At 42.3% G+C, this 25,451-nt stretch overlaps 1 protein-coding gene across 1 annotated transcript; it reads left to right on the top strand.

The window, feature by feature from the left end:
• The first annotated feature begins 407 nt into the window (after nt 1–407).
• On the top strand, nt 408–24,107 carry LOC114687729 (carcinoembryonic antigen-related cell adhesion molecule 1-like). Its single transcript, XM_037211016.1, has 7 exons — nt 408–462; nt 1,245–1,520; nt 17,178–17,310; nt 17,538–17,640; nt 17,889–17,940; nt 22,663–22,815; nt 23,982–24,107. The coding sequence occupies exons 1-5, from the start codon at nt 408–410 to the stop codon at nt 17,898–17,900; spliced, it is 579 nt and encodes a 192-aa protein (XP_037066911.1). The 3' UTR covers nt 17,901–17,940; nt 22,663–22,815; nt 23,982–24,107.
• Nucleotides 24,108–25,451: the final 1,344 nt, after the last annotated feature.

Raw genomic sequence — 25,451 nt, 5'->3', positions numbered from 1 at the left:
AAGCATTTAATTTCCAGCCCATGTCTATGGGAACAAGCAAAACTCAGTCTTCCCCCAAAGCTCCTGCTCCATCCCTATGTCTAATGACTTTCTGGTTTCCTGATTTCTGGCTGATAGGGATGGAGCTTGAAATGTAAAGAGGAGGTTATCCAAGTCTTGAAAAACCTAAGGTTGTGCAGAGGGTCTTTTCATGGTTAGGAGAGACTCAAGATCAATATTTATTTCTGTGCCTAACACAAGCTTTCTGTCCCCTCCATTTTCATTTTATGACCTCCATGACTTATAAGGAACACCCAGGGCTTTCAAATGTGCTCACATTCTTATTCTCCAAATTGGAGGAGAAAATTCCCCACAGATGGGTATAGGAACTCTGCTCCCAGGTGTGCTCCTGTCTCAGCTCTGACTCCATGGAATTTGAAGAGTGGGTGAAAAAGGTTCCTGGGAGCCCTGTTCTGAGTCAGGGTGAGCCATGTCACTGACAGTTGATGATGCTCTTTTGCATATTCTTCTCAAGGCTCAAAAAACAAATATCAGCTGAGTGTGGTGGTACACATTTTGATGCCAGCTCTGAGGAACTAGAGGCAGGTAGATTGTGTGAGTTTGAGACCAGCCTGGTCTACATAGCAAGTTACAAGCAAGCAAGGACTGTACTGTGACCCTGTCTCAAAATATATCAATACTGAGGATTAGAGTGGCAGGCTGTGGTCAGCACTATGATTATTCACTTCCTCCTCTGTAGTTTTAAATCCATATCCATGGTCAGGAAATACTATGTTTTTCTACAAGCAGAAAGCCTTCAGTTAGGGATTTCTCCCAGTTCTTAGGTCTAGCTTTTAACCCCTTTAAGATTAGCTAGGCCATTTTAACCCCATGAAATTTATTTAATAAAAAAGAAACAGAAGACTATTTAATAAAAGAGTGACTTGACTGTTCACAATTACAGAGAGTGTGAAAAGAATTCCCACAAATATCATTGGGAAATACATTTTCCCTCGCCACCATGAGATTTCTGGACAGGTGGGTTGAAGAGGCTCCCAATGTCAAATCTACACAAATACCCTGAGTCAGGGTCAATGCGGGTGGTCTTGGTAGCAATAAGATTCAGCTCTTTCTTTACAGACCATATCTTGATTCCAAACATGCAATCTTGAAGAGGGTCCCTTCATTCTACGGGCCCTATGAGCTGGCTGAGATCTCTGATGCTGAAGGACTCTCAGCTGGTCTCCTCCAATGTTTATCCACAGATCCAGTGACTACACCCTTCATCCAAGTCACCAATACCACAGTCAAAAACCTGATCTCTGTGTTCCTGACCTGCTTGTCAAATGACAATGGGATCTCCATCCAGTGGCTCTTCAAAGGCAATATTCTTGTGATCACCAATAGGAAAATGCTGTTTGAGAACAACCACACCCTCCAAATATTCCCTGTGAGGATTGAGGATTCTGGGGACTATCAATGTGAAGTATTCAATAAAGTCAGTTCCAAGAGGAGTGACCCAATCCAGCTGGACATAATACGTGAGTGACCTCTGTTTCCTCTATTGATGAAATTATTAAGGCTACTTCACGTAGTTAAAAGGATATTTTTTTTAATGGCATAACTTACAAATTAAGGGATAGGTAGGTTGCGGGGTCTGGGGAATGTGTATCAAAGTCTAGCGGTGTTCTCTGGAGCTCCGTTCGGTCCACCTCCACCGTTCAGGGTCCCGGAACCAAGAGAGTGCTGGCCCATCCAGATCTTGGGTCTCTAGATGCCTCCCTTGGCCCTGCCTTGTAGGCATGACAGATGCCGAAGTCTCGATGGGGGTTGGAACTTCCAGATCAAAGTTGGAATGGCTACACACTAAATCTCCCCCTTTTTTTGTCTAAATAAGAAGGTTCTAACCTAATACAAGACTACATGCAAAGGAATGGTTATCAAATATTATCCAGGAATAATGAGAGATAATGACCTAGATAAGATGGAACTACAACCAATGCAAACAATATCAAGCAAAAAACACATACTAAAATCCAGAGAAGTATAGAGCTTAGGTAAATGGCATGTTACAAAGATCATTCCAAAAGGTGTCCTATCCTAAAGAACCTGAATCTAATACTTAATATGTTCTATCTAAGATATTATATATACTAAGTTGTAACTATAACTGCTAGTCTTCAATACCATCAAAGACCTGAGAAGGAACATAATGGTACCTGAGAAATGGTAGATGGATGCAAGCAACTTTCGGGAACCTTGAAAGAGCAGACCAAGACAGCTGGCAGCCTGGACAGTCACCTAATGTTTCTCAGAATTGTTGGTGCATTCAAATTGGCTACAGACATAGAGTATCTGACAGACCATTTTCAGAAGCAGGAATTCTGAAAGACCATCTTACCCTGTCTTGGCAGAGTACAGTGGTCGCTTTCCTTGTGTCCCGCTTGTCCAGAAAGGACAGCATTGCATTCGTACTGTCAGCAATCAAGGCAAGGGCAGTTCTTTGTCCAGTAGGCCATTTTGTGCCAAGAAGACAAACTTCCAAATGGAAATGTCTTAGAAGCCCAACATTATCTCGGGATCATTGGTGCAGCCAGGAGCAATTGTGTCTCATGTCAACAGAATTCTAAGTTATTTCAATGCCATATTCTCTAGGTCTATGAAGTGTTTGAAGATTACCTGTCCATCTGACCTATGTATCTGTAAATCTGGATAACCTAACTAACGTAACTATAGAGATGACAGGCATAGGTGACTATAAATCTATAAGTCTTATCTACCGAAATAACCTAAGGACTAAGGCTTTATATAAACAAGGTAAACAGTCTATAAGCAAATGTATGGTAAAGAACAATGACTTCAAAACTGTGACAATACACAAGATATTTATAACAGAGGTAGGAATATATAGTGCGATATGCAATATGACAATAATCTTAAATATATATCAATATACCAAATAACCTAAACAGAAGCAGAACATACATAAAGTATGACAGATATAAATTTACATTTGTATCAATATAAAAATATTTCAAATAAAAATCAATATAAAAATATTTCAAATAAGAGTAGAAATATATGTACATTATAACAAATATAGTTATGTATTTGTATCAATATACAAATTATCTTAAACAGGAATATAAAAATAGTTTACATTTGTATCAACATATAAGAATCCATAACAGTACAAATTACAGTGCAAATTATCTAAGGTTGCTATTTTACTAAATTTGTTTACTAGTATATACAATAATCTACCATAATATCTTATACCTATCCATTCCATTTCTTCTTTTCCCTTTTTTTAGAATATTGAGTCTAATATTTTCTTCCACCCCCAACCCTATAACCATCATCCATAACCCTGAGAATTATGAAACCTAAGGGAGAAGGGGTGTTGTTTTCTTAGAATTGCTTCCTGCTGTTTAGGGGGTGATGTTATCTCTGTTGGGTACTGTGAGAAAGCTCAGATAGTTAAATCTCAGACTAACTGTAGGTTCTCACCAAGTCTTAGAGTAATGGATAAGATTGTCTGAAATTCTGGCAAAAAGTGTAGTATGATGATTATTACCATGTCATCATTCTGGATTGGGTAGAGTTGTTGTTGTTGGGGCCCCATCTTCCTTCTGGAGACTTCCAAGATTTCTATTGGAAAAACTTATTTGTTATCAAAAATGGAAGGTTTGGATTTAAAGAGGACACAGCATGTAAGAAAGGATTCTGAGAAATCAAGAGTAAGCATGGAGAGAATTAGAATTTAGAAGACAATGGTCCCTTTTATTGGTTTCCTTCTGTCCCACACCAGAGGGCTCTTATGATATGGGACTGAAGAATCTCTCAAACTTTTTTTTAGCAATATGCTTGGGCTTAGAGAAAAAGTGAGCCAGTTCCATCTCCAAAGCCAGCTTGACTTATAATTGAATTGGAACCACAACTTTTCTAGATTGATAGAGAGATAGATGTTAGACAGTGAGATTTTACCATGTGTAGATTGGTACCAATAGATTCTTTCTTTCTGCTGTAAATATTCGGATATCCAAGGCCTTATAATTTTTGGAAAATGGGTATTTCCATTATCCTGGAAAGACAAAAACAGAACCCTACCCCAACCTTTGTTTGTTAAATTTTTCTTACAATTTGTAGAGATGTCACATTGGTGGATGATCTTTTACTTCTCTTCATCAAGGAGTTTTTCCTGTTCGAATTGAATTTTTATTAATTTTGTTGGTATCCATAGCTTTTCTTCTCCTGCAGAAACAAATGTAAAACCCCTCCCCAACGTAGAACATATCCAGTTTTCCATTCTGAGGTCAGCACATCCTTGAAATAAACCGGTTGGTTTAGCTCAGGAGTTTTGTCTGTTGTTCAATGTCTCTCCGCAGCTGTTGTTCTGTTCTCATCAGCATTGAGAAAATTCAAGGTTAATAAAGCACTATGCAGTCTATTTCTAGGAGTCATTGTTACCTGTTGCTGTTTATTTAGCATAACCTTTAAAGTTCGATTGGATCTTTCTATGACTGCTTGGCCTGTGGGATTGTGTGGTATACCTGTAACATGCTTTATATTGCAATAAGCAAAGAATTGTCTCATTTTATTGGAGACATACGCTGGGGCATTGTCTGTCTTAATTTGTACAGGTATTCCCGTGATGGCCATAACTTGTAATAGGTGTGTAATCACAGAATCAACCTTTTCAGAACTCATAGGAGTTGTCCATTAAAATCCTGAATAGGTGTCAATGGTATGATGTACATACTTTATTCTTCCAAATTCTGCAAAATGAAACACATCCATCTGCCAAATTTCATTTATTTGTATACCTTTTGGATTGCCCCCTGCAGGTAATGGAGTTTGGTTATAGATGGAACAAGTAGGACATTTTTCACAATATCCTTAGCCTGTTGCCAAGTGATGGAGAAATCCTTTTTTAAACCTTTGTTATTTACATGGTATTTATTATGAAATTCTGAGGCTTCTAGCACATTACCTATTAGTAACTCATCAATCTCATCATTACCTTGTGCTAGAGGTCCTGGCAGACCTGTATGGGATCTGATATGTGATATATATATATAAAATCTCTTTTTTTGATGATTTCCTGCAATTGAATGAATAATGAAGTTAATTCTGTATTATCAGGAATAAATTTAGTAGTTTCAATATGTAAAACAACTCTCTCTGTATATTGAGAGTCAGTGACTATATTGAGGGGTTCTGTGAAGTCCATCAGTACCATAAGAATGGCATACAGTTCTGTCTTTTGTACAGAGCTGTATGGATTTTGTACCATTTTACTTAAGTCTCCTGATTTATATCCTGCTTTCCCTGATTTATTTGCAGTATAGAATGCGAGGAGTCCAGAAACTGGCTTTTGTCGTACAATGTGGGGAAGGACCCATTCAGTCTTCTTTATGAATTCTATTCTCTTGCTTTTGGGATAGTGGTTGTTAATCTCTTCCAAAAAGTTACTGCAGGCTCTCTGCCAGTATTCATTATCTTTCCATAGTGATGAAATTTCCTCATTAGTTAAAGGTACTACAATTTCTGCTGGGTCCATTCCTGTCAACTGGCGAAGTCTTAATTTACCCTTTTGAATCAAATCAGAGATCTTTTCTATATAAGAAAATGGTAGGAATATCCATTCCAATATAATATCTTCCCTCTGCATCAAAATACCTGTTGAGGAATGTCTGGAGGGGAATATGACAAGAATGCATTTAAGTTCTGGATCCACACAGTCCATGTGTGCTTCTCGAATCGTCTTTTCTACTAGAGCCAATTCCTTCTCAGCTTCGGCTGATAATTCTCTTGGACTATTTAATTCTTTGTCCCCTTCTAGAGTATTAGCCAAATTTTGTAGTTCATCTTTGGGTATTCCTATGATACCCAGTAAGTTGGAAATGCTTCCTAATAACTTTTGAAAATTGTTAAGAGTCTTCAATCTATCTCTTCTTAGTTGTACCTTTTGGGGACTAATTTTTTGTAGCTCTATCTTATATCCTAAGTAATTAATAGAATCTCTTCTTTGTATTTTTTAGTAGCAATTTGCAGTCTCCAGTGAGGCAAATTTTTTTTATTTCTTCAAACATGCTTTTTAATGTATCTAACTTTGGATCAGCTAATAGGATATAGTGATAAATTATGAATTGTGGAGACTTTACATGAATTATCTCTAATGGTTTCTGCACAAAGTATTGGCACAAAGTAGGGCTGTTTAACATTCCCTCCGGGGGTACCTTCCACTGATATCTCTTGACTGGCTGAGAATTATTATAATTAGGTACTGTGAAGGCAAATTTTTCTCTATCATTTTCTTGTAAGGGTATGGGAAAGAAACAGTCTTTTAAGTCAATAACTATTATAGGCCATTCTTTGGGTAGCAGAGAGGGCAAGGGCATCCCAGTCTGTAGGGAGCCCAAAGGCAGAATCATTTTATTAAAAGCGCTCGGATCTGCCAGCATTCTCCAATTACCAGACTGTTTTTTAATAATAAGTATAGGAGAGTTCCAAGGGCTGGTAGATTCTTCAATGTGTTGAGCATTTAACTGCTCTTGAATGAGCTGTTCTAAAGCTTGTAGCTTCTCTTTTGTCAAAGGCCATTGTCCAACCCAGACAGGTTTATTAGTTAGCCATTTTAAAGGTAAGGCAGTTGGTACTTCTGAGAGTTCAGCAACAGTCATGCTCTGTTTGTCAACAGCCCGAATGGTTGGTGACTGATTTTTATAGCATGTCATGATATTATTCCTAGAAACATGCATTGGTCTGTATTCCTTTTCTGAAAGTGTAGGAATTTTAATCTGGGTATTCCACTGTTGTAACAGATCTCGGCCCCAAAGAGTTACTGCTACATTTGCTACATATGGCTTCAGCCTTCCTCTCTATCCTTCTGGCCCTATTCATTCAACCCATCTCGAACTCTGTTTTATCTGAGATAGGATGCCAATCCCTAAAAGTTGGACATCTACCTCTTGAAGAGGCCAATTCGGATGCCATGATTTTGGTGTAATTATAGTCACACTTGCACCTGTGTCTACCAGGCCCTCCAGAACCAGGCCATTAATTCGATTTCTAAGCTTTGGTCTTTGTTCATTTATGGAAGTCTGCCAAAATATTTGTTTTATAGTTTTCTTTGTAAACTGTGATCCATCTATCAAAGCTGTTTTTATCATCCATTGTAGTATCAGTTTTTACATTAGGCATTGGTTTATTCAGTTGTCCTGGAGAGGAATTTCTTCCACAGTGGCTGGGAATGTTCATACTACGTTTGATTTGGGAGCCTGCAAGAGGCCCCCTGAGGTTTTTCCCGCCAGTAAAGGGTTGCCTTGTATATCTATTTTTGATCTGCACTCACTGGTCCAATGTCCCCCTTTGCCACATCTTCTACATAATCCAGGAGGTGGTTGGGGTCTCCTGTTTAGGCTATTCCTAGAAGGAGTATTACTTCTAGGAGTACCCCATGTACAGTTTTTACTTATATGACCTGGTTACCACATTTAAAACATTTGGTACTACGGGGCCTTCTTTTACCTCTGGGATTTGTCTCTCCTATCCAAGCCTCATTACTGTAGTTAAGAGACTGAACACCATTAGTATATTGAATCCATTCTTCCAAAGGAGCTGATCTGATCTTCAATGGTGGAAGTATTCTTCTGCATTTTGCATTAGCATTGTCGAATGCCAAAGACTCAGTTAATAATTTTCTTAATTCTTTATCTGACACAACTCTTGTTATCACTGTGTTCAGTCTTTGTAAAAAATCAGTGAAGGGTTCGTGCGGTCCCTGAAATATCTTTGTGTATACCTCAGTTGGTTTTCCAGGTTCTGGAATTTTTTCCCAAGTATTTAGAGGTGCTGTACGGCATAGGGATATTGTGTGTTCATCATAAGTGGCTTGTACATTCCTGTCAGCGAAATATCCCTCACCAAGTATCTGATCTTGGGAGATCACAAAACCTCTGATTTTACTTGTTGTTCTAATTTTTTGCCTCTTTTATCAACCAGCTTTTCCACTGTAACTGCTGGCTATATTCTAGAACAGCTGAAATTAACTGATGCCAGTCTTCTGGAATGATTCTATGTGAGGTAGACCACGAATTTAACATCTGTTTTATCTATGTGGAGTGTATCTCATATGTGACTACAGCTTTCTTTATATTTTTAAAGTCCCTTGTTGAAATTGGTTGTAATGTGTATGTCATATATGGCTCGGGGTGTGTGTCATCTGCTGGCTTCTCATGGATGCTAACAGGATAAGCCATTGTATGAGAGCCATTTGGAGATGTTACAACCTGTATGGTCTTGCCCTTCTGTTTATTATTAGGTCCCTTGTCATGTTAATTGAGAGTTTCCTCCAGGGCTTGCAAACAAGCACCTAGGGTCTGTTCTAGGGAGTAAACCTCCTCTCTTGCAAGGGATTCCAGATTTCTCATGGAATCTTGGAAGTTTTTATCTTCTTCGGAAACACATGATTCCATGGACCTTATCTTATCAATTAGCGATAATCTTTCTTCCTTATATACTGTCTGAGTAGCCACAATTTCACTCTGGAGAGTTAGTGTTCTATCCATTAAATATTCATATTTATTATCAATAAAATCAATTTTGGGTACAAGCCTGTTTGTAAATCCTGATTAGCAAATTCTAGAGAAAGAATCGTTTTCTATAAGCCTTCATTGCTATGTTTGAAAGCCTGTAAATCCTGGTTAGCAGATTCCAGGGAGAGAATCTTTTTCTGTAAGCCTTCATTGCTATCTTTTAAAGCCTGTATCAGTCCCAATAATGACTCACCTTTGTTCTTGTTATTAAACCAGTGTTTGAACCCAACTAGCTCAGTCGGTAGAGGATGAGACTCTTAATCTCAGGGTTGGGGGTTCAGGCCCCACGTTGGGTGCTAGATATTGGTGAAATTATTAAGGCTACTCCATGTAGTTAAAAGGATATTTATTTAATGGCGTAACTTACAAATTAAGGGATAGGTAGGTCATAAGGTCTGGGGAAAATGTATTAAAGTCCAGCGGTGTTCTCTGGAGCTCTGTTCATTCCAACTCCACCATTCAGGGTGCCAGAACTGAGATCACACTGGCCCATCCAGATCTTGGGTCTCAAAGCGCCTCCCTTGGCCCCGACTTGTAGGCGTGACAGTTGCCGAAGTCTCGATGGGGGTTGGAACTTCCATTCAAAGCTGGAATGGCTACCCACTATATCCTCCTTACTCCATAGTGTTGGGGATGGGGGCAGTGTATTTATCAACAGAGTGCAGAATGGGTCAAAGTAACAGGGAGAAAAACATTGTTCAGGAAACAAATACAGCCAGTTTGGTGATGGATGCATGTAAATCTCATGATAAAACAACGAGCAAGTTGAGCACAGTGCTGCATGCCTTTAACCCCAGCATACAAGAAGCAGAGACAGTTGGATCCCTATGAGTTCCCAACCACCCTGGTCTTTGTACCAGTTTCAGGTTAGCCAGAACTACATAGTGAGACCCTGTCTCAAAAGAGAGAGCACGAAGTGGGAGGCCAGCTCAGATTACATTGTGAGACCTGGTCAATAATAACAACAGTAGATGTCAATATAGTAAATAGAAATGCAAAATGATTAAGACTTTAGGGTCTGAGTCAGTCAAGCAGTCAACCCTCACAAACTAGTAAAATATTAAAGTTACTCTACACTTCTTTCCACATATTCAGATCTTCTTTAGATTATTTTCAATGCCTAATATGAATACTACATAGACCCTAGTCTTATTGTGTTAAGTACAGGACCATGATAGGAGGAAACAATACATTTTTCACTGTAGAGATACTTTTTCAAGTAGTTTGTTTCCAAGGTTTCAGTCCATAAATATAAAATTCATAGATAGAAAGGACCTATCATGAGATTCTTACTATATTTGCATATTTATTCATTTTGTATGCATGTCCCACACCCATGAGTGGAGGTTAGGGGAAAATTTGTGAGGGCCAGTTCTCCAGGGACAGGGGATTGAACTTAGGTATGTGAACAAACCCTTTATCTGGTAAGCCATTTCACTGGCCCACATTTGTTTGTGCATTTATTTATGTGTGGCAGTTAGGGGTAGGTACTGGGAGAGAGTATGGCAGGCACTCTTTCCAACTGAGCCATCTTGGTGGTCCATATACTGAGTTTCTTAACCTCATGCTGACATTTGAAGCATGGCATCCCTGCACAAGAAGCTTTTTTCTAATAACTTTTTTTGTGGTGTGTTGTAGTATATATATATGTGTGTGTGTGTGTGTGTGTGTGTGTGTGTGTGTGTGTGTGTGTTTGTGTGTGTGTGTGTGTGTGTGTGTGTGTGTGTGTGTGTATGGTTTATGGGACTGGAGAGATAGCACAATAGTTAAGAGCCCTAGCAACTCTTTCAATAGACAGTGGTTCAATTCCCAGTACTCACATGGCCCCTTAATACTGTCTATAAATGAAGTTACAAGGAATTCAACACCCTCTTCTGTCCTCCTCAGGTACCAAACAGGCATGTTTGCAGAGACATATATGCAGCCAAAAGGCCCATATGATGCATCTGGCATCATAACAAAGACACCATTTGAAATCCAATTTCAAGGTGCTTTCATCCTGTCTACTAAAAGTCTGATGACTTTCAGCTCTGATCCATTTTAGGTCTTTGATCCATGTAGAGTTGATTTTTGTATGTTGTTAGGTGAAAGCTTAACTTCATTATTTTACCTGGATATCCCATTTTCCCAACATCCCTTGTCTTACTGATTATTCATCTGTCACTGAACAATCTTAGCTACCTGATCAAAACTCATCTGGTCACAGAGGGTCAGATGGACATCAAGAAGGCCTTCCAGGTTCTGTAACTCAAAAGGACAACTCTGTTTCACACCAATAAATTCAAAAGTGCCAAGAGAAATGAATTTTTTTATATTTATTTTTTCTTTTTTATTAAGAGATTTTCTATTTGTTTTACATATCAACCACAGATAGCCCTGTCCTCCCTCCTCCCACCTCCCTTCCTTCCTCCCACAACCCACCCCCATTCCTACCTCCTCCAAGGCAAGGTTCAAGCTACACAACACTCTCACTTTTCCAGAGGGCTTAATCCAGTTCCATGGGAGTTCCTCAGCTATTGGACACAGTTCATGTTTTACCACTATTTTGGCTAGTTGTCTCTGTACTTTTTCCAATCATGGTTTTGATGTCTCTCTCATATGCTCCCTCCTCTCTCTCATCCATTGGACTCCTGGAGCTCCACCTGGGGCTTGGCAGTGGAGCTATGCATCTGCTTCCATAGTCCCTGAATGAGGGTGCTATCTTGACAGTTAGGGTGTTCGACCATCTGATCACCAGTGCAGGTCAGTTCAGGCACCCTCTCTACTATTGCCAATAGTCTATACTGGAGTCATCTTTGTGGATTTCTGGGGACCACTCTAGCACTCTGCATCTTCTTATTCCCATAGTGTCTTCATTTATCATGATATCTCTTTCCTTGTTCTCTCACTCTGTTCCTGATCCACCTAGGATCTCCTGCTCTCCTAAGCTCTCTTGTCCCTGACAAGAGGACAGCAGACAGCCTTGTTTTGTTCCTAATTTTGGTGGAAGTGCTTTGAGCTTCTCTCCGTTTACTTTGATGTTGGCTGTTGGCTTGCTTTAAATTGCCTTTATTATGTTTAGGTATGTTCCCTCCATTTCTGATCTCTCCAAGACCTTTATCATGAAGGGGTGTTGGATTTTCTCAAAGGCCTTTTCAGCATCTAAGGAAATAATCATGTGGTTTTTTTTCTTTCAGTTTGTTTATATGGTGTATTATATGGACAGACTTTTGTGTGTTGAGCCATTCTTGCATCTCTGGGAACAATCTACTTGGTCATCGTGGACCATTGTTTTGATGTGTTCTTGGAGTCTGTTTGCCAATATTCTATTGATATTTTTGTTTGAATGATAGAGATTGGTCTGTAATTTGCTTTCTTTGTTGCATCTTTGTTTGGCTTGGGAATCAGAGTAAATATAACCTAACAGAAGGAGTTTTTTAACGTTCCTTCGGTTTCTATTGTGTGGAACAATTTAAAGAGTATTGGTATTAAATCTTCTTTGAAGATCTGGTAGAATTCTGTATTGAAACCATCTGGTCCTGGGCTTTTTTTGGTTGGGAGACTTTTAATGACAGTTTCTATTTCCTTAGGTGTTATTGGTTTATTTAAATGGTTGGTCTAGTCTTGATTTAACTTAGGTATGTGGTACCTATCCAGAAAATTGTTCATTTCTTTTAGATTTTGTAATTTTTTGGAGTACAGGTTTTTCAAGTATGACCTGATGTTTCTCTGGATCTCCTCACTACTAGTTTTATGTATCTCTTTTCATTTGAAATTTTCTCTCTCTCTCTCTGCCTTTTGGTAGTCTGAATAAGAGCTTGTCTATCTTGTTGATTTTCTCAAAGAACAAACTCTTTGTTTCATTGATTCTTTGTATTGTTCTCTTTGTTTCTATTTTATTGATTTCAGCTCTCAATTTGATTATTTCCTGGCATCTATTCCTCCTGGGTGACTTTGCTTCTTCTTGTTCTAGAGCTTTCAGGTGTGCTGTTAAGTCACTAGTGTGAGATATCTCCAACTTCTTTGTGTGGGCATTAATGCTATGAATTTTCTTCTTAACATTGCTTTCATAGTGTCCCATAAGTTTGGGTATGTAGTATATTCATTTTCATTGATCTCTAGGAAGTCTTTAATTTCTTTCTTTATTTCTTCCTTAACACATTGGTGATTAAGTTGAGCATTATTCAGTTTCCATGAGATTGTAGGCTTTCTGTAATTTTTGTTGTTGTTGAAATCTAACTTTAAACCATGGTGGTCTGATAGAGTACAGGAGGTTATTCCAATTATTTTGTATCTGATGAGGTTTGTTTGTGACTGAGTATGTGGTCAATTTTAGAGAAAGTTCCACAGGGTGCTGAGAAGAAAGTATATTCTTTTTGGTTAGGGTAGAATGTTCTGTAGATATCCATTAAGACCATTTGAGTCATAAGATCAGTTAAGCCCCTTATTTCTCTGTTATGTTTCAATTTGGGAGATCTGTCCAGTGGTGAGAGTGGGGTGTTGAAGTCTCACACTATAAATGTGTAGGGTTTTATGTGTGACTTAATGTTTCTTTTACATATGTGGGTACCCTTGTATTTGGGGCATAAATGTTCAGAATTGAAACTTGCTCTTGGTGTACCTTTCCTGTGATGGGTATGTAATGTCCTTCTTGATCTTTTTTGATTGATTTTAGTTTCAAGTCTATTTTGTGGGATATTAGGATAGCTACACCAGCTTGTTTCTTAAGACCATTTGATTGGTAAGACTTTTCCCAGCCTTTTATTCTGAGGTAGTGTCTGTCTTTGAAATTGAGGTGTGTTTCTTGTATGCAGAAGAAAGATGGGTCCTGTTTTCATATCCATTCTGTTAGCCTGTGTCTTTTTATAGGTGAATTAAGTCCATTGATATTAAGGGATATTAATGAACAGTGATCCTTAGTTTCTGTTATCTTTTGGTGGTAGTGAGTGTGTATATCTCTTCTTTGGGCTTTACTGCTGGGCGGTTATCTATTGCCTGTATTGCCTGTATTTCGTGGGTGTATGTTACAACAGGCTGTAGGAATTTATCATAAGACCTCAGCTGGTTATGGCAAAGTCACTACCTGGAGGGGTAGGGTATTCCTCCAGAGGAAGCCAAATATCAAGAGTTTTTGTTGTTATTTGGCTTGTTGTATATCAGCTATATTCCTGTTATGAAAATCATGTGTGCCTTCATAGTTTTCCCAGTTGATTTTTCCCTAAGAAGGGCTAAAGGTATGGACTTATCACTCTCTGGACATACACATTCCAGGTATTTGGAGAACAGCCTCAGGAAAGGCTTCCTCTGGAATCAGATATCTCCCTTAGCCACTTTTAAGCACTAACAGTGATATACTAACTAGTCATTAGCACTCAGTTGACCTTCTCTTTTACCACTCTCATTTTGGATTGTTAAAGAAAGCCTGGTGGTCACTGCCTGAGGAAAATTCTTACCTGCCTTTATGACCCTGTAGAATTCAAGCCTGGTGACCTTGCTCAACCAGGGGCTTGATATAACTGGATTCCTGGGAGACTTAGGGAGGACACAGATGATGGAGAATTGAAAAGGGAATGGAAGAACTAGATGGGTAAAAACTTGAGAGGAACACACTGATGTGGGGAAGGACTAGATTAAAGGGCTAGAAGAGAGTACTAGAGGAATGAGATGGAAGATGAGGAAGAGCCAGTTGGGGAAGAACGAGATGAGGAAGAACAAGATGAGAGAGAAGGAGATGGGCGAGAAGCTGACATGGGAAAGAACTAGATGTATGAGAACCTAGAAGGGACAGAACTAGATAAAGGAATTAAGATAGAACCTGGAGGGGACAACAGATAAATGTAAAGAGAAATTGGGCAAGAAAGGAGCCAAAAATGAGAGTAGAGTATAAGCTTGTAGAGAGAAAACTGACAGAATAATAAATATATGGACTAAGGAATTTCGTGTACATAGATTTATTTCTTTTCATCAAAGATTAATTATCAGCTGGTTGTAGATTCTTCCTGGACCCTGGGAGGGGACTATTGAGGACCCTCATAGTCTCTGATAGTATCTGACTTCCTTAGGTTGGAATTTTCCTTCTAGTGCTTTTTGTAGGACAGGATTTGTGAATAGGTATTGTTTAAATCTGGTTTTGTCTTGGAATGTCTTATTTACTCCTGTCTATGGTGATTGAAAGTTTTGCTGGGTATATTAGTCTAGGCTGCCATCCATGGTCTCTTAGTGTCTGCATTACGTCTGTCCAGGTCCTTCTGGCTTTTGAAGTCTCCATTGAGAAATTGGGTGTTATTCTGATGGGTTTGCCTTTATAAGTCACTTGACCTTTTCCCTTTGCTGCTCTTAATATTCTTTCTTTATTCTGTAGATTTAGTTATTTAATTATTATGTGGTGAGGGGACTTTTTTTTGGGGGGTTAGTCTGTTTGGTGTTTTATAGGCTCTTTGTATCTTCATAGGTATTTCCTTCTTTAAGTTGGGAAAGTTTTCATCCATGATTTTGTTGAATATATTTTCTGTGCCTTTTAGTTGCTATTCTTCTCCTTCTTCTTTCCTTATTATTCTTAGATTTGGCCTTTTCATGATGTCCCATATTTCCTATATGTTTTGTGTTATGATATTTTTGGCTTTGGTATTTTCTTTGACTGATGAATCTATTTCCTCTATTGTATCCTCTACACCAGAGATTCTCTCTTCCATCACTTGTATTCTGTTGGTTATGCTTGCATCTGTGTTTCTTGTTTATTTACTCAGATTTTCTATTTCCAGCATTTCCTCTGTTTGTGTCTTCATTGTTTCTATTTCCTTTTTCAGGTCTTGAACTGTTTCCCTCACTTGTTTATTTGCTTTGCTTTTTCAATGTTTTCTTGTCTTTCTTTAAGGGATTTATTGATTTCTTCCAATTTTTTGTTTGTTTTTTCCTCAATTTCATTTTTCATTTTTTCTTGAAAAGCCTCTAGCATCTTCATGATGCTGTTCTTAAGGTTGCTTTCTTCTGCTTCTTCTACATTTTGATGTTCAGGTCTTGCTGTTGGAGGAGGCCTAGGTTCTTATGATGCTGCATTATTCTTTATGTTGTTGTATGTATTTTTGCCTTGACATCTGCCCATCTCCTCCTCCAATAGGTATATGAGGTGCCTGTGTCTGAGCGAGTTGCTATTGGTCCACTCTGTGCTTGTTGTGTCTGTGTCTCAGGGGGCCCCTCTAGGTCCAGTCTTAGTTCTTGGTCTAATTGGAGCAGGCAGATTCTGTGTCTCAGGGAGCTGCTCTTGGGTCAACCCAAGATTGTTGATTCTATGACATACAGCTGCTCTTGGTCTTATCAGGATTCCTCATCCAGTCAGAGCTGACAGATTCTGTGTTTCAGGAAGCCTCTCTTGGACTAATGAGAGGTGGCAGATTCTACATCTTAGAAAGCCACTCTTGGTTTAATGAGGGGTGGCAGATTCCCTGTCTTAGGGAGAGAATTGAGGTTACTCTTGTTCCAATGAGAGCTCTTTGTCCAATGAGGGCTACAGGCTTGAAGTGACTGAGGTCTCAGGAGGATCGGTATGGGGGTAGCACATGTAGATTGCAGGGTTTGGTGGGGATCTAGGTGAGGGTAGGGCCATTCCAAAGGAGCCCTGCCTGCTGGCGAACAATTGGGACAGAGTAGGGCAGGGGTTTCCAGGACCAGATGTGTCCCAGGGATGGGGCCAAAGGGCAGGACTCTCTTTGAGTGTGAGCAAAGTCAGTCACCTTGGTCCTATGAGAGCTGGGAGTTTGATTTCTGTGCCTCAGGAAATGGCTGGGGTCTCAGATAAATGGATATGGGGGCAGGGCATGTAGATTGCAAGGTCCAGTGGGGGGGTCTTGGTGAGGGTGGGGCCTTCCCACAGGAGCCCTGCATGCTGGCAAGGAACTGGGATAGAGTTGTTGTGGGGGTCTGCAGGCAGAGAAGCTGTGTCCCAGGGATGGGGCCAAGGGGCAGGACTCTCTGGTTATGGAGCTTCAACATTTTGTTAGTTAACTTCTGGCCACAGGAAGGAGAGAGGTAAATATTTACATCTACCACAATTTGGACAATGAGAAACAGATATGATCATTAAAATTAACTGTAATTTTGCCAGGCAGTGGTGGCACACACCTTTAATCCCAGCACTCAGGAGGCAGATGCAGGAGGATCTCTGTGAATTCAAGGCCAGCCTGGCCTCCAAAGTAAGTTCCAGGAAAGGTGCAAGGCTACACAGAGAAACCCTGTTTAGAAAAACCAAAAATAAATAAATAAATAAATAAATAACTGTAATTTTAATGTAAAAAATTGCTATGTGACATTCTTCCATCTTCAGGGCCTTCCAAGATCTGACAGAGTGGATAGGATTTAGGCTGCAGCCTAAAGCACACTCTCTCCCCACCCACTGCAGGCAAGACTTGAAAGAAGATACATGGCCAGCCTAGAAACACAGTACTTATGGGAGTACTAGGAGAGAATACCCTGCTTATTGCCTCACCTGTCCTAATCTACCTTCTCATAGAAAGTGCACTCCCCAAAGGAATAAACAGATGCCAGACACAATCAGAGAGTTCTTGTCTACTTGCTCGGTGAGGATGAATTTATGGTGATACTTCTCTTTTCTGTCCATGACAGGAGAACGTTCCAGACCAAAAAAACATCGACCCTCATCAAGGGGTATTATTGGCATTATTGCCCAATGTCTGATGGGGCTGATTGCAGTAATATTTGTTGTACTCTTCTTACTGTGGCGCAGACGTCGTGGCAGGTGAAGTATCTTACACCCTTCCACCTACTCTTCCATTCCCTCCATGCTTGGGAAAGGGAAGAGGCTTCCTTCACTTTGTGTCTGGACTCCATCTTCTTCTCTCTGCTATGTGTCTGCTGTGTTCCTCATATCACTGCCTTCCTATGTCCTGTACCCCACTGTCTGTTGGTCATGCTCACTCCTTTCCCTGTGAAGTTTGGGGATAAAATGACTTCATCTTTCACCAGAGAACCACAAATTGAGAACAATGTTAAACAAGTGGACAATGAGCCAACCAACCTCAATGAAACCTCAGAAGGTTCAAATATGAAACCTCAAAAGAAAAAGAAGGTAAGAGTAAATTCTCAAAGTACCACCCCCAGCACCAGTTAGAAAACAGCCAATATGATGGGGTAAAAGGATCAAAGGCTAGGAGGGGCTGGTTAGATTGGAAAAGGAGGCAGCACCAAGAAAGGCAGTGGCAGCCATGGTGTGAATGCACAGCAAGGACACCAAGCAGCTCCCAGGAATCATTGGCTCCCAGGGTCCTTCCCAACTGAGTAACCAAACAACAGTGACAGTGTCTCCCATTTCTTTAGAGCAAGAAGTAAGAGCATGCTCAGTGAGGACAACTGGACCCATCCATCCATAGTAAGTAAAGGCACTGACCCTTGGGAATCAAAGCTCCCACCACCTACCTGTCCTTCCACGGCATCCTGGACACCAACCACTGTCTCCTGTCTGACTTACAGAGCAGATCTTCTCTTCCTAGCCTCAGGCTGGCATTTCCTTTATGCTGCCAAGCAGCTCCCAAATAAAGACATGGAGACTTATTATTAATTATGAATGCTCAGTGTTAGCTGAGGCTTATGTAACTAGCTCCTTTACCTTAATTTAAACTGTTTCTATTCTTCTATGTTTTGCCTTAGGCCTTTTTACCTTTCTTTAATTCTGTATGTCCTACTTTCCTGCTTCCTCCACATCTGTCTATCTGACCCCAGATGACACCCTGGCTTCCTTTTTTCTTTCTTTTTTGAGCCTAAATAGCTCCTCCTACTTATTTCCCTGCCTAGATGTCCCACCTATATATCCTCCCTCACTATTAGACATTCAGCTTTTTCTTAGACAAGTCATGTGCCTTAGGCAGGCAAGGCAAAACAACAACACATCTTTACATAGTTACACAAACAAAACACATCTTTACATTGTTAAAAAAAAATATCGCACAATACCAACCCTCAGGTATCGTAGGTCCTCACAGCCTTCCCAGCCACAAGAGACCAAGTCAGTGCTCAAGGGAGATTCAGTCCACCTAGGCTAGGCTGGCATGAGGGAACCACATGTCCAAGAGCAAGTTCCTCACCCTAATGCCTTCCCTGTTGTGTGTGAAGGTTGTGGGCATTCATTCTCCCTTAGGAAGACTCTCTACTGTATGTGTCTGGGTACCATGGACCACTGTGCTCCTCTTTGTCATAGAAGCATGTCAGTCACAAATAACCACCGAGGAGAGAATAATCAAGATTTTTGTGAACTTGGAGATTTCCTGAACTGAATAATCCAGGTCTCTTTCCTTGTTACCTCTCCTCTGGTCCTAATAAGCTAAGTCTGTGAAACAGACTCCGTAGGATGCAAAACCTCTAACTGGACTTGGGCATCTGCCCCGCCAGCAGGGCTTCAACGGGTTCTCGACCACCCTAAGGAGGGAATGTAGGGACAGGAGATACAAAGGAAAGACACCAAGTCTAGATTCTGATCAAGGTGCCACTTTATTTCTCTTCCAGAAAGGTTTATATAGTTCCACAGGGTGGGGGGAGCAAGAAGCTGCCATCTGCATAAGGTGGGGCAAGCTAACAGGATGTTTGTATAGGATGTTTATAGGGTGAGAGGGTCAAGGGCTCTGACTCAATGTCCTGTTGCTAGGCAACCTGACTGTAAGATGATCTAGTTCCCCATCTTATTGGGGGTCTGTATTTTTCCACTAACTAGAGATTCTGTCCTTGTCCCTGACATCTCCCCCTTCTTAGTAATAATCTAAGGGCCAACATAAACCAGGTTCGAATGGTCTAAAAGGAGGGCTCTGAAAGAGGCTTTGCATGGAGGATTATGGAGGCCCTATCCTCTAAAGGTTGTGAAAAGGTCCGAGAGGGAATGTCTCTCCAGACTCAAGCACCACAGGCGTCCCCATAGTGCGGGAATCGATGGACTGTGCAGTTTTTTGAGGGAGCGGAAATGGGTAAGCGCAAGGCTGTTACTGCACAACCGCTATGCAACAGGGCATATAATCCAGGCTCTTGGGATTTTGGGGTACCATGGTCCCCAGCCTGTGCAGTCCCAGCTGCACTCCAATCATGCCTTAAGTGAGCCCTTTTCCCACACACAGGTGCAGCCTCCCCCGAGTGAAGGGGTCTGTGTGGGGCATCTCTTATCAGGGGAAATTTCAACCCTGGAGTCCTGCATATCAAAGCAGTGGTAATGAACCTGGATCTGCCTGGCTGGCAGGTCTGTTATTTGGCTTCAGATGAACCCAGTGAGCCAGGAAAGTGCCCATAGCCCAAAGGCAAGGACCAGGAGCAGGCCTACAACAGGTCCTAGGAGGGAGGAAAGAAGGGTTGTTAGCCAAGGGGAGTCTGAAAAACTAATTCTGGAACCACCCAAGCTCTTGTTCTCCTTTTCTTTTTCTCTTTGTCTAGTCCTTTTCTAACTTTTACTCTACTATCTCTGACTACTCCGTTGTGGTCTGTAAAGAAGCAACATTCCTCTTTGAGCACAGTACAAAGGCCACCCTGTTGTAAAAGGAAGAGATCCAGGCCTCTCCTGTTCTGTAAAACTATCTCAGCTAGGGAGGAAAGGGATGACTCGAGGGCAGAAATTCCCTGTTCAAATTGGGCAATATCCTCATCTATGGACAGCTGAAGCTCAGAGTAATGTTGGTTGAACAGGACCAGAGAGGCAATTCCTGTGCCTGTTTCCGCTGCTCCGACCCCCAGAAGGACTGCTGAGGTGATGGCAGTAACAGGCTCCCGTCAAGGCAGTCGTCTCAGTGCGGCTTCTCTTCCTAGAGATCTAGGAACTGATCTGAGGAATAGGTTAGTCTAGGTGAAAGGGACCTAAGTGTCCTGAGTGGCATCATGCTCTGGTGCTACTCTGTTTGCTGTGTTACCTGTCAGCTACAGGCTGTGTCAAGCTGGCCCAACATGGCTATGACCACCTGTGACACCAAGGCCAGCAAGTCCAACAAGCCTTTCTGACACTTTGGATGGAAAATTCAGCACTGCCCTTGGAAACATGACTCCTGTTGTCAGACTGGATTTGACAAGCAGTGTCCCTGCTCAGCCCAGAACGTGATTGACTATGGGACTTGTATACTGTGTGAAAGGTCCCAAACACAGTTTGCTGTAAAGTTCCTGCTGTCCCCCCACAGGAACTCTGAGCAGAGTGATAACAGAGCTAAAGGGCTGGTGGGGGTTGCTGTGGGTGAGGACAATAGCCTGGATAGCTTGCCGGAGGGACAGCATTTAAAACAGAAGAAGTTTCCTCAGGAGAGGGGCTATCTCACCTGGGCAGATCTGGTATATTTACAGCTCTAACAAGGCCTTCAGGCAACCATCTGGGAGCAGAGTGTATCTCTTTTATGGCACCATTAACAGGATTTAGTCTTTCTGTGATGATCAGCAATGGTGTTAATGCTGAATGTTCTCCTACCTCACACCATGAGAATCAGAAGGCTGATGCCCCCCCTCCCCATCCCCTTGTGACTCTCTCACCATGAATGAAGGAGCCAGCAGGAGCCAAGGTGGAAAGGCTCTCCCCTCCCCCATCCAAGGCTCCACAAGCTCCCCTCCCCCCAGTGCCACTAAGACCAGACCTTCCACAACAGCAAGTATCTGGCCCCATCAGCACCCGAGTCCTGGGAACCACCTCCAAGGCCAGCTCCATCCCCCCCATAAAGACAAACCAAAGCCAACATCTCCTACATTTTGAGATTCCTTACCATCACTACCTCCAGACCGGCCTTACTCTGTTGGAGCAGAAACATGATCTCAGAGATGGCCCCATCCTGCACACCAGGCGACTGCCCATCCAGAGACAAAATGTCCCCCATCCCCTCTAGCCACCCAGGGGACTCATGGTTGCCTCGGCAAATCCCGAAAGCACCAGTAGCTACCCCAAGCCCTAGTTCCTGGCAGGCAGGGTTTGCGTTTTTCAAAGGCCAAGTGTTTAAGGAAGGTACTTTTGTTTTTGTCCGGCCCGAACAGTCTCTTGGCAGGAGGGGATTTTGTCTGTGCTGTATTTGTATCATAGGGAGAGTTACCGAGAAGTTTCTTTAGCGTCCAAGCTTTTGAGAACGGCTGTTCAAGTGAAGTAGTGGGAGTGGAGAGGGAACAAAGAAATCTGCAACTGGTTGTGATCAATCAATTGAGATAACTCAATACCTTCAGACCAGCCCTCTAGGAAAGCCTCCTAGGCAGGGTCTAGAGGGAAGTCAGAGGCAAAATTGTTAAGAGAGGGATAAAGATGGGCAGGGGCAGACTCCTGAGGATTCCTAGGTTTAAAAGTCATGAGCGTCCCCTCTTCCATAGAGCGCAGGTCGTGATCCAAGGGACAGACCGAAGGTGCTCGAGAAAGTGCTGGGGGGATCTTAGGGCAGGTAGAGGGGGAGTGAAAAGCTTCTTAGAAGATTTTTTCTCCTATATTATAACCTCTTGTATGTCAGGGGAATGTTTATAGACCCTAAGAATGTCATTAATAAAAAAAAGGCTTTAAGGTCTTTTTTCTTTACCCTAGTTCCTTGTATCTTGAGGGACTCATTTAGGCCAGAAATGAATAAATCTTGTGACGATGTTGCCTGTCCCATGACTTGTCACTTTCTTACCTGCCTCGTCTCCGCTCTCCTCTGGGATTGAGTCCTGAACCGGGCCATTTCAGGGGGATCCAACAACTTCACCAAGGCCTTGGTCTTCCTCCGGGAGATGACGTTCCGAACCTTAAGAGGTAGTTTCATCCACGTTGGGCACCAGTTGCCCCGACTGCAGGGCTTCAACGGGTTCTCGACCACCCTAAGGAGGGAATGTAGGGACAGGAGATACAAAGGAAAGACACCAAGTCTAGATTCTGATCAAGGTGCCACTTTATTTCTCTTCCAGAAAGGTTTATATAGTTCCACAGGGTGGGGGGAGCAAGAAGCTGCCATCTGCATAAGGTGGGGCAAGCTAACAGGATGTTTGTATAGGATGTTTACAGGGTGAGAGGGTCAAGGGCTCTGACTCAATGTTCTGTTGCTAGGCAACCTGACTTTAAGATGATCTAGTTCCCCGTCTTATTGGAGGTCTTTATTTTTCCACTAACTAGAGATTCTGTCCGTGTCCCTGACAGGCATCACCCACTTCAACCCCCACCCCACATCTACTACTACCTCCTGCCGCCTCCTTCGGCTACAAATCACAAGTCTCAGATGAGCTTTGTACTTCCATGCTCTGGTGACTCTTCTCTTACTTCCCCAGGTCACGTGACAACTCTCCTAATGAGGTAAGTGCTGCCACTTTCACTGTCTGCTTCCTCTCAGATGACTCTGGAGAGATGGGGACACTCAGAGCCACAACTGTGTGTCCTTAGTTCCTCCTGCATCAGATGAGGAGCTGCAACTCTCTTACCCTTATCCTGCTCACCTGCATTCTGCCCACTACAAAAGAGGTTACAGGTGTGGGTGAGCTAACACCTGTGTAGTTCCCAGCACAGACCCAAAGGAGGAAAGGCCACACCCCTCTCCCTTGTCTCTGCTCATCTGAACCTGCTCTGGCCTTCAAAGGAAAGACTCCATTCCAACCAGTCAGAAGTGCAGGCTCTGGGATCTCACTCTGACCCCTCTTCTGCCCAGCACACTAGTCCCTTGTAGTCTGGCAGATGGATTTAGACAAGAGACATCCTGTCGTGTAGAAGACTGGCAGGTTTCTTAGAGAATGATGGGAGGCATGCTCAACAGTGAGGGTGGACATTGGCCAAAGGGCCACTGCAGATGAAATGCTCTCAAGGAGCGAGAGTGGACAATGGCCAGGGACCACGGCTGCATGTTAAAGTGGGCCAGGTGCTGTCCTCTAAAGTCTCTGGCACAGGAGGCCTCCATGAGATGTTTTTCTGTGCACGACAAACAGACCATGTGGGTTGACTATAAAGGAGGGGACTATTGTATGTCTATGTTCCTTTCCAGAAGCCTCTAGTCGCATAGTAACTTATATTCTTCTTAGCAATTGAGATGGTCACTTAGAGAATTTAAAGGCTGGAAATGTAGTCCTATTGCTAGAGTGCTTGCTGGCTGCCCCTGGCCTTGGTTTGATCCACAGAATCATAGTGGAGCACACCTGCAGTCACAGCACTTGGTCCCTGGAGAACATGGGGACTCCCTGGGCTACACGAGAGCCGGTGACACACACACACACACACACACACCAACACACACACACACACAAACCAGGTTTAGGGCAGATAAGATGGTTTAGTGTGTAAAGTGCAGTTTACAAATCAGACACCTGAGTTCAGTCCCCAACTGAAAGGTGAAAGAAGGGAAAGAGGAGACCCCTCCTGCAAGTTGTCCTCTGAGATGCACCCATGTTCTGTCTGTCTGTCTGTCTGTCTGTCTGTCTCTCTCTGTCTCTGTCTCTGTATCTGGAGACTGACTGTATGATCATACTTTTCAGGTGGATGGCCTTCGCATTATTTCCTAAAAAACAATGTCCAGCAACACAAATACCTAAATTCAGTCTTCCCAACTCCACCAGCAACAGCAACTGTTTTCTATAATAAAAACACAGTGATGAGACCTGTCCCATTGCCTGCTGCTCATGTATTCCCAGTCTCCTGCCCCTCAATTTGGGGGGATAGAGGAGGAGAGTCCCCAAAGGACACAACTCTGTAAACCCAGCCTTCAGAGTCAGCAGAGAGAAAGGCAGATAGTGGATTGGGTAGCCTGTGGCTAGCAGAAAAGGGATTGCTGGTGAGGGATTGCCCCTTTAGACTACAGAGCAGGAGCACTTTATGAAGTCCACTGTAGCTGGCTAAGTAGTGATCAGAAACCTGGCTGTGGCAGAGAAAAATGGGCTGTGGTAGGGGATGACCTCCACTGGTGAAAGTCCTCTGACAGTTAGGTGACTATGTGTGCAGGTCCTGGTATGAGATCTCTGCCCTCAGAAGCATGACAATGTGGATTGGCTGCTGTACAGTTCTAGGAGTCCAGTGGTAGCCACACTGTACCTATTTCCTGACATGGGATTTTTGCTGTACACATGGCAGGCCATGAAATCCAAGGTCCTGCAAACAGGAACTGTTGTCTTGGTTGGTCACAGCTGCAGTTCCATGGTGGAGAGATACAATCTCCCATGCATGTGTGTTTGGGATTCCATTTCACCTCTCAGCTGTGACTTGTTCTCTACTCCCACAAAGCCAAAGTGATGCCAGAGATAGGTTCTGGAGAGGTGGCTCAGTGGATCTAAGCACTTGGCTGCTCTTCCAGAGGACTCAGATCCCCATCAACCACACAGCTAAAAACCTTTTGTAACTGTAGTCTTAGGGGATCTGACACCATCTTCTCTCTCCAGGGGGTACTGGACACATACATAATGTACACACATACATGCCAGCAAACCACCAACCACCACCAGCACCACCAACACTACCATCACCACCACCACCATCACCACCTACATACACAGGCATAGAAGGACAGGCAGGGAGTGTACACAAACACAGAGAAGTGATTGCTAATTAAAGTCCTATAGAGGGCCTTGTGGATCCTAGCTTCTACCTAAGAGCTCAGTGAGATAAAAGGAAAATCCGAATGAATCACTTTGCATTCATAGTTACATCTGTGCTGACACATATGGACCCCCGGTCCTGGATCGAAGCCATGATTATTCTTTCTCTGTGTCTTTATTTTGTTCTTTGGGGCCCACACACCTGTATTCTGGGTACTTTCTTCTGTTATATCCGTGCTTGAGATCCATTGTTTGAGAAATAAAGCAGTGGCCGCCCACATTTCTATATTCCCCATGGACTCATGCCCTGGTGAGGTGTGGACTCATTTATCATGAGCTGACCTCACCACACAGAAAGAAACCAAGTGACTTTGTTGCCATCTTGGCTGGTGACTTCATCAAGATTTAGGTGACCAT

This window comes from Peromyscus leucopus, chromosome 1 (genome assembly GCF_004664715.2).
Source record: "Peromyscus leucopus breed LL Stock chromosome 1, UCI_PerLeu_2.1, whole genome shotgun sequence".
In the NCBI taxonomy this organism is placed as follows: Eukaryota; Metazoa; Chordata; class Mammalia; order Rodentia; family Cricetidae; genus Peromyscus; species Peromyscus leucopus.
This window is presented reverse-complemented; position numbering and strand designations above follow the sequence as displayed.

What these genes read in the sequence shown, in the direction of transcription:
- LOC114687729 (XM_037211016.1), top strand. Translation starts at nt 408, where the DNA reads ATGGAATTTGAAGAGTGGGTGAAAAAGGTTCCTGGGAGCCCTGTTCTG. An exon ending in AATCCAGCTGGACATAATAC is followed by an intron (nt 1,521 to 17,177) that starts GTGAGTGACCTC and finishes TGTCCATGACAG; the next exon opens with GAGAACGTTCCAGACCAAAA. An exon ending in TGGCGCAGACGTCGTGGCAG is followed by an intron (nt 17,311 to 17,537) that starts GTGAAGTATCTT and finishes ATCTTTCACCAG; the next exon opens with AGAACCACAAATTGAGAACA.